Consider the following 9,267-nt stretch of genomic DNA (forward strand, 5'->3'; position numbering starts at 1 on the left):
GGCGGCGCCTCCCTCCGCGCGCGCCGCGGGCGAGGCCCGCGGCTCCGGCCGGGAGCGCCCGGCTGCCGAACGTGGCCGAGGAGCGGCGGGCGGGGGCGACGCGCGGCCGGTGCGGGCACGAAAGCGCCGCGGGGCCGTTAAACCTTTCCAAACTGGCGTGCTCCGACGGAGCCGTTTCCCCGCCTCGTGCTGTTGTTTTTCTCCCGTTTAAGTCAAACCACGGTGCACGCGGAATGTTCTGCCCCGCGGAAGGGCCGCGGTGGCGGCGGGCGCCTTTCTGTGCTCTCAGGGCTGCGTTGCGAGATCCCATCGGCGCCGCAGCGCAGCCGTGAACCGCATCTCGGTTTGGCACCTTCCCTTCTTCACGGCTGCCCCGGCCGCTGTGGCCGTGGGGCTGCCTCTGTCCGGCCGTGTCACCGCGCGGAGCTCCCTAGTGCGGCCCCTTAGCCTGGGACAAAAGAAAAACAATAGTGCCTGTCATTTGGGTTTTTTTAATGTTTTTGTTCTTGATTCCGTGCTTTTTCCTTTGCACTGCAGGTTTGAAGTGCTTTCACAATGCTGCAGGTCCACGTTTGAAGATCTCTCGCTGCAGTTTTCACTCTAGCTGAAAGCTATACAGGCAGCATCATCTTAGCTGCTGTTCCTCCTGCTGATACGGAGGAGTCCAGGGATTTGGGTAAGATGGACAGCACAGCCTCTGCTGCTCTTTTCAACGTTATAATTTCATCTGGAGTTTGCTGCCTCGGAAAAAAAGCATTTGGGAGATCCTGGGCTAAGGGCAGTAGGATGCAGGGAAACTGCTTTGCAGGTGGTGCCTGAATACTGGAGTGACAAGAGCTCTGACCTGGCTGTGTTTATGGGTGAATCTCATTACCCTTTTGTTCCACCTCAGGCATGTGAAATTGGAACTCACTTTTGACGCTGTAACACAACGTGCTGTGAGGAGAAATAGGAGTAGGGAAAAAAAATCTTTTGTGTAATGTTGGGGCTTTTCAAAATGTACCTATTGTTTTCTAAAGTTGCAGAGGATAAACCTGCTGCAAACAATTCTAACCAGTTTCTTGGATATTTTCTCTTTTTAATTGATCTAGACGGATTAAAAATGAATGAACATCCTAAAAAGAGGAAAAGGAAGACTCTGCATCCTTCTCGATATTCAGGTTGGTTTGGAACTTGAACTGTGTGTGCTTTAATAAGATTAATTGTCCTTTAAGTAATTACTTTGTTATGAGAAAGGTCTACGTGTGATAACGCATGGAAAACCAGTAACATAAAGAGTGAGATAAGATGCTTTGGTCTGAATATGGCCTTCCCTGAGCACTGGGGGTGATGTCACTTTTAGTCAATTCTGGTCTCTACTCCCTGCAAGTTTCCCAACCTGCTCAAGCTGTAGAGTGAAGATGATTCTGTTAACAGACAGTGGGAGGAATCGAATGAAAGCCTGGGGGAAATATCAAAAACGTTCAGCACTGAACTAACCGAGAGCAGCAGGCAGCTGCTCTTACTGTCTTCTGTAGGAGCAGAGGTTTGACTGATAACAACTGTATCTGATAGCTTGAAATTCGTGGCCAGCAACTCAAAGTTGTGGATCGTTATAGGAGCGTTATCTGGCCAGCAGAGAGTTCCCTCATACTCTTAAAACATGGGAAGTTAAAATGCGGCTAGTGGGGAGAATTTTTGTGAATGAAAAATTCACTTTTTCCTTTTTTGTATCTAGATTCTTCAGGTGTAAGCAAATACATAGACAACAGTGGAATTTTTTCTGATCACTGCTATAGTGTCTGCTCTATGAAGCAGCCGGATATCAGGTATTCTGATAACAGAGGTAAGAGTTACAACTTAGGGGTTTGGTACAATCCTTTGCTAAGTGCATCAGAGTGCTGTTGAAAGCTTCTTGTAAGGCTTCTTACATTATTTTTCTGATATAATCAAATGGCTGATTTTTGCTATAGAGACAGAGTTGCCACCTTTTGAATTTTTTGTTTGACATCTACACGTATGGAAGTAATTTCTACAGAACAGTGCTACTTTCTTTAACATAGGTTATGATGGTTTTTTAGTATAGAAATTTATGAAATAGGAATAAGTGGTAAATATGATCTGGGGTTGATAATGATAGAACAGATAAATAACGACAAGAAAATCCTTATTTTCCCTTTATAGGTAGATACCACAGTCCTGCACATAGTTTAGATACTGATGATGATGGGAGTCCAGTCCATGCTGGGACTTCTCAGTGGAGTGGGTCACATTCAAATGCTGTGGGGATGCACTATACGGACACCAAAAAAAAAGACAAAGGTAAATGTACATGTGTGTTTGCAGGAGCAGCCCTTCCGTAGCTGCTGGGAAGCTGGAGAATATTGATGTTGACTGTTAATGCAGTTATGTTTTGCTTTTTGCTTTGACAAAAGAGCTGAAGGAGTCATAGTTCACTTTTTTTTTTTTTTTTTGCTAATTAAATACAAAACTTATTCTGGCTATTGAAAAATAACTGCTTTTTGAGTTTGTAAGCTGGTACAGCTAACAGAAAAGCTGAATACGAACCCAGGTGTCCTGTGGGGGGCGAGGGGGGTTCTGATTTTTAATCTTGTGTTCTTATCGTCTATTTCCTCTTTCAGACAAAGCTAATAATGGAATGTACAAGGATATATGTGATTCACCTATATTCAGTGACAGCCCTACGGAAGAGGAGAAACCGCTTGACATTCAAACTGTAGAAATTTCTACAACAGAGGTTAATGCTGTAGAAGTTCATGATATAGAAACGCAAACTGTTTCACCTGAGAAGCTAGAAGCTGAGGACCTCGAGGAAATCCCTGTAGAAACCTGTAAAATCTTTGAGAAGAACCAGGCTTTGAATATCACAGCTCAACAGAAATGGCCCTTGCTGAGAGCCAACAGCAGTGGCTTGTATAAGTGTGAGCTCTGTGAGTTTAATAGCAAGTACTTTTCTGATCTAAAGCAGCACATGATCCTGAAGCACAAAACCTGTGCAGACACTCATGTCTGTAAAGTTTGTAAAGAGAGTTTCTCCAGCAAAGTGCAGCTCATCGAACACGTAAAACTACATGAGGAGGATCCGTACATTTGTAAATATTGTGATTACAAAACTGTAATATTTGAGAATCTAAGTCAGCACATAGCAGACACTCACTTCAGCGACCACCTTTATTGGTGTGAGCAGTGTGATATGCAGTTCTCTTCGAGCAGCGAGTTGTACCTGCACTTCCAGGAACACAGCTGTGACGAGCAGTATTTGTGTCAGTTCTGTGAGCATGAAACAAATGACCCCGAGGATTTGCATAGCCATGTGGTGAATGAGCATGCGTGTCGACTGATAGAGTTAAGTGACAGCTATAACAATAAAGAGCGTGGACAGTATAGTCTTATAAACAAAATCAGCTTTGACAAATGCAAAAACTTCTTTGTATGCCAAGTGTGTGGTTTTAGGAGCAGGTTGCACACAAATGTGAACAGGCATGTAGCTATTGAACACACCAAAATATTCCCTCATGTTTGTGATGACTGTGGGAAGGGCTTTTCAGGTATGTTGGAATATTGCAAGCATTTAAGCTCTCACTTATCTGAAGGGATTTATTTGTGTCAATACTGTGAATATTCAACCGGACAGATTGAAGACCTCAAAACTCATTTGGATTTCAGGCACTCAGCAGATTTACCTCATAAATGTACAGATTGTTTAATGAGGTTTGGAAATGAAAAAGATCTTTTAAATCACCTTCAGATACATGACACAGTTTGATTAATGTTCATTCCCTGTAACTGATTTGCTAGAATTGGAATTATTTCCAGCTGGTCACTAAATTTGAAATTAAATGCAATATACAGCAGTTGTACAATGGCAAATACTAATGTTTTGCTCTTTATATCAACAAAACAACTTGGCGTTGGGAATTTTCTTACCTGGGGATTTCTGTAGGAAATAACACTTAAGAGTGTGATGGATCAGATACAGGGGGGGAGGGAGGGATGGTGGGAGTAGTTGCATGTTGTAATAGCAGTTCTGAAGGGCATCCTGTATTTTCATGTTTAATGTGCAGCTCTGAAGAGTTAAACAGGGACAAAGCCAACATCGTTTCATGCTGAAGTAACTTACCATAGTGTTCTCCCTGCTGCTGAACTCATGTTGCCCTCTGCAGCAGCAGATTGGTGTGTTTATGTTTAGCAAACAGCACTGCCCTGCTAAAGATAAGTGTGCTCTGAAAATTCTCAGGCATGCAAGTCTCCCAAATTCACATGTGGGGCTGCCTTTCCCACCCCTACTTTCGGTAGCTTCTCAAAATTGGCCTGTTCTGTTGGAGTATCTATCTTACCTCATCATTCAGTTGCTGTCTTTTGTTTTTAATTTTGCCTCCTATCTGTTGAACCACCTGCAATACTCTCTACTTCCTCATCAATTCCCACACATTTACTACATGCTTCCCACGTGGTTTTTGTTTCCTTTAGCTTCCTCTCTTTCTTTCAAGCATCAGTGAGACATGCTGCTTGTTTATAGATTGGTTGTGTTTTAAGGAGCAATTGTAAGGGAATTTACCAGATGATCCATCGAGAATGTACAAAGCCTGTGATCTTCACAGATCATAAAGTCTTAATATAGTTCTCACTAAAAGTGTGTGCGTCACCAACCTCTTTTAGAGCAAGACTGTTAGTTTATAGCAATTCTGTAACTTTGTAATTAGCTTTCTACCAATGATAACTGGAGGACAGTTATTTTAATTCTGTAAATTTTAAACTTTTCCCATGTAGTGGTTTAAAGTACTGGCATGTTACAAAAATTCTGTTCAGTCATTTTCAAGTAATTTTGCACATCACATCCAGTAGTGCTATCTTTATATTATAATCTTTAAAAGTGAATTTTTAAGCTTCCGTTGGTAGCTGTATTTCTGAGTGACTGATGCCTAGACTGATAATAAGGATGAAATAATTTAGATTGTGCTAGTTACTGGGGTGAAATTACCCCTAGATCAGTGGTGGAGTTTACATTTCTTTCTGTATTGACTGTAAATTTGTAATGTAAGATTGTGTAATGCAACCTTTGTATAAATATAATTAATGTAGAAAACATTTCTTGAGCAAATGAGATCTGATGTTAGTAGTAGCAAAGTATTTAAGAGTCTGCAATGGATTTTTAAAGTTAGGGATAAAAATTGGCTGAGTACCATCAGCTTAAGGAAGTTTAGTTTCTAAGGAAGTGTCTCGAGTCTTAATATGAGTTGGCATATGTTGCTCTGTAGGTGGCAAGACTGTTTTAATCATTTTGAAATGTTGTTTTTTTATTAAATCTTCTGTGTAATCATTGAAAAGAACATCATCTATCATGGTTGTATTTTATTAATCTGTTTATAGACAGCAACAATGTCTGCAGCAGAAATGCTGGCTTCCTATTTTGAATATGTTTATCCTGGCTGTCTTAATCTGATAGCAATAACATAGTTAAAAGTAAGAATCCTTTTAGGCACAGAAAATTAATTTTGCTCATGTTGGTATAATTGGGTGGGGTAGAATTGCTTGTCCTTTCTTTACAAGCTGTTTCAGGTGGATGGGCACTGATAAACACAGGAGAAAGACTTCCTGGGAGACTGAGTAGGAAAAGGCAGCAAAGTGGAAACCATGGAACAGATGGATTCATTTACCCTAGGAGTAAGAGCAATAGGATATTTGCTTCTAAATGATCGGCATGCTAAAACATGCAAGTATATTAAATAGTAGAAAAAGGTAGCTGTGAATTAAAGAGCAGCGTTTGATTTATTTACATGGAATGTGCAAGTGAAGGGTCATTGTTGGAAGATTGCTGTGTTGAGGTGAGTTGAGATGACTGGAATGCTGCTGCACTGACAGTGACAGAGCCTTGTGTTTTCCTTGGCTCTGACTTAGAGAAACTGCCTATAGTAGTCAGAAGGGAATTATGTCTATATATATGTATATATATATATATATTTTTTCCCCCTGAAACAGTAAGCAAGTATGTCAAATTCAATTTTTATTACCTGGCGACCTGCCAGGTCCACCCATTTCAGTGAGAGCATTCCATCCTGAAGACTTGGAGAATCTAAGGACTAGCTTCAGAAATAGCTTGTATTTGGTTCCATGTCTTCAGGACTTGGAGCCTTTAGGTTAAATCTATGTTATGTATTTGAGTTATGTTTGTTACTGGACAAGAGTTCTTTTTGATACGAAAGTCTACTGAGAAGAAATAGGTAATGATTGTTATTTAAGGAACTTGAAATATAGTCAGTTAGTAACTCTGAAGTGATGTGTTCTCCCTAACGCATATCATGGTCTGCGGGTTGTTGCTGGTGGTGGTTTTGCTCATTTTCCTACGCTCTTTCATGGTGATGTATGAAACATAAATTAGCAACACTTTCAAGCTCTTTATTTTTAGCTTCTGTCATTCTAGGTAATGACTGACTTTGATTAAACTATGGTGCTAACACTGTTAGAACTCCCAAGGGTTTTTGTTTTGTTTTATTGAGTTTGCAGGGCCTGGAAGCGGAGCGTTCGCAAGGGCTGGTCCCCATCCCTAGGCCGTAGAAAGCTCTGGAGCGGTGCGAGACACGGTCTAACACCGGTTACAAGTCACTGAGAGGACAGCGTTATGCTGCACCTGGTGCGTTTTCCAAACGCCCCAAATAAACATGGAGAGCTACCGCAGAGTCGTCTGGTAACTTCTACTGTTTCCGCTCTTCTGATAGTTAATTAAAACATTAATTAACATTAACCGGTCAGAGCCCCGTCTCCATTTCACAAGCAGCCGCACGCGCTCAAGATGGCGGCCCTGCGCTCCCCGCGCACTTCCGGCCCGCCGCCAAGGCCGCGCGCGCCCGCCCGAAATGGCGGCGGCGCCGGGAGCGGCGCGGGGAGGAGGCGGAAGCGGAAGCGGCACCCGCCCCCGCGCCGGCGGCCGTTGCCGGGTGACGGAGGAGCGCGCGGCCGGCGGGGCGCTCCGTAAGTGACGGCGGGGCGCGGGGCCCCGGGCGGCCCGGCCCGGCTCGACCTTGCCTGTCTGGCCGTGAGCGGGGCCCGCGGCCTCCGCGGCGGCGTGAGGCGGCTGCGCGGGGCGGGGAGGCGGGGCCCGAGCCGGTGGAGCGGCGGGGCCGAAGTGACAGCGTGCTGGACTGGAGAGAAAAGGGCAAAAAAAAAAAAAAAAAAAACCCGCCTCCTTCCCGCGCCGCGGTGGGGCGTGCGGCACGTGCGGACACCAGGCCGGGGAGCGAGGCCGAGCGCTGGCCGGGCGGTCCCGGCCGAACCAGGGCGCTCAGGCGCTTTGATCCGTGACTTTCGGCGTTAAAGTTGGTATCGGCGAGGGGAGCGGGGGTGTGAAGTGCGAGAAATCACAGAAGAAAACTTAGTCCTTGTAAACTTTTTTTTTTTCCCAATTCATTTCTCCCCCTCCAGGATAGGGGAAAGGGAAGAGTTTGCTAGGCTAATAAAAGCAGTGTAAATTAACTTTTTATTAACATGCACTGCGATTTTTTTTTTTTTTTTTTAATTTAACTGGGTGGGAGCTTGCATGACTCTCGACTGCAGGTCAGTGCCCTGCGTGTGCCAGTCACTTTATGTAACTTTCCTCCCCAGTTGCACAATGGCAGAACCTACCGTCTCCCCCCTCAAACACTTCGTGCTGGCTAAAAAGACCATCACTGCTATCTTTGACCAGCTACTGGACTATGTCACCGAAGGAGCAACCTTTGTTGAAGGTTAGTCCTCGTCCTAAATGCCAGGAGTCTTGTCAGTTACTTTGCATTTGCTTTATAGCAGCACTGTGTACTGTGATGAGCATTAATATGCTGTACTTGTCAATATATGTGTGCAAGAGTAATCACATGTTTTTTCATTTGAGCATTGATATTTTCAGATGAGTCATCAGAAATGTTTAGGGTGCTTACATATACAGAAGCTTGACTAAATAATCCGGGTTGGTAACGTGGCCTCCGTTCAGCAAGGGTAAAAGCTCTCCAGCTTCGGTGTTAGCAATCCTGCAGTGCAGCGTGTGCAGAGAAGAGGTTAAGCAGGTTCTCCCGATATCCGGGATGAAAGTAGGTCAGGCAGAGCACAAGGAAGCGCTGGCAGCACCCTCAAAAGTTTGGGAATGCAGAGGAGCACGTGTTGCTGGGTGGATTTGGCCGCTCGTCACCCGGGTTGATCCTGACAGGAGGAGGCAGCGTGGCCTGGCTAGAACACCTGGGCTAGAGCAAAGCTGGGTGTCCCAGCTTTGCTGTCTGAAGGAGGCAGGTGTCACCAAAACGCTGTCCCCGCAACACACCTGCAGGCAAGGAAGAGTCACTGAAACTTGAGAAGTGTTTTGTGCTGTTTCAGTGATAATAGATATTAAATCCCACAGATTTAGGCTGTTGAGTCATCTACAGTGAATTATGACAGGTCCAGCCATGACAAGTGACAAAAGCTAATGTCAGGCTCTATAGAGGTGGGAGTATTTTTATTGTTTTGTTTTGTATCATTAGTTTACATCTCTTTATTTGAAATTCATACAGGTCTGTGTTGACATGCAAGCCACTGATAATCTCTTGAATGCTGGAGCATATACTCTGTATATGATTGTTTTTGTGCTATTCTTTTTCTATGTGTAGCAACATACAGGAATCCAGAGCTTGAACATGTAGCAACAGAAGAGGAACTATCAAAAATACAGTCATATAAAAATAAGTTAGCAGTCATTGGTGAGGTGCTGTCGCGGAGACACATGAAAGTGGCATTTTTTGGCAGGTAATGACTAAAATTACCTTTTTTTTTTTTTTTTCCCCCCCTCTGTGTGATTCACACGTTTTCGTGGGATCAGAAATATTTCTTTGATACTATCTTGTTCCATCATTATCATTTGATTATGTGTATTGTGTTACATATTTGTTATTGCTGAATTATGTAGAATTGCTGAATTATGTAAACTTGTGCATGGATCTACTATTTACTAAAGAAAGCCTGACAAAGTCTTGTCATCCTCTCCAGATTTATTTTTTAATTTTATGTTTTTGTTTGGTTTGGTATCTTTATTTTGCTGCCTGCACAGCTATGGAAAAATTACTCCTTGGGCTGCTTCTGTTTCCACCTGTAAACAACTGAACTAAAAATACAAAGAGAAATATGCCTTGTTAATTATTAGCTTTGGATCATCTAAGATAGATACCCGTAGATACCTGTATATATCAAATATTAAGCCCTTCCAAAGACAAAAGTTCCAGTGGTTTCAGATGTTTGTGTCCCTGTTACTCTGGTGTCTGCTGTTTC

General features: G+C 43.5%; 2 protein-coding genes across 2 annotated transcripts in view; both read left to right on the forward strand.

The window, feature by feature from the left end:
• The first annotated feature begins 507 nt into the window (after window positions 1–507).
• On the forward strand, window positions 508–5,201 carry ZNF639 (zinc finger protein 639). Its single transcript, XM_026045286.1, has 5 exons — window positions 508–676; window positions 1,092–1,160; window positions 1,718–1,825; window positions 2,164–2,301; window positions 2,622–5,201. The coding sequence occupies exons 2-5, from the start codon at window positions 1,103–1,105 to the stop codon at window positions 3,764–3,766; spliced, it is 1,449 nt and encodes a 482-aa protein (XP_025901071.1). The 5' UTR covers window positions 508–676; window positions 1,092–1,102; the 3' UTR covers window positions 3,767–5,201.
• A 1,750-nt stretch (window positions 5,202–6,951) lies between these two features.
• Window positions 6,952–9,267, forward strand: part of MFN1 (mitofusin 1) — a 19,457-nt gene continuing 17,141 nt past the window's right edge. Inside the window, exons 1-3 of the mRNA XM_026045450.1 lie at window positions 6,952–6,969; window positions 7,600–7,721; window positions 8,613–8,748. Coding sequence (XP_025901235.1) covers window positions 7,607–7,721; window positions 8,613–8,748 — 251 coding nt within the window. The 5' untranslated portion in view covers window positions 6,952–6,969; window positions 7,600–7,606. The remainder of the gene's footprint in view (window positions 6,970–7,599; window positions 7,722–8,612; window positions 8,749–9,267) is intronic.

This window comes from Nothoprocta perdicaria, unplaced genomic scaffold, assembly GCF_003342845.1.
Source record: "Nothoprocta perdicaria isolate Ctin4 unplaced genomic scaffold, notPer1 scaffold_4, whole genome shotgun sequence".
In the NCBI taxonomy this organism is placed as follows: Eukaryota; Metazoa; Chordata; class Aves; order Tinamiformes; family Tinamidae; genus Nothoprocta; species Nothoprocta perdicaria.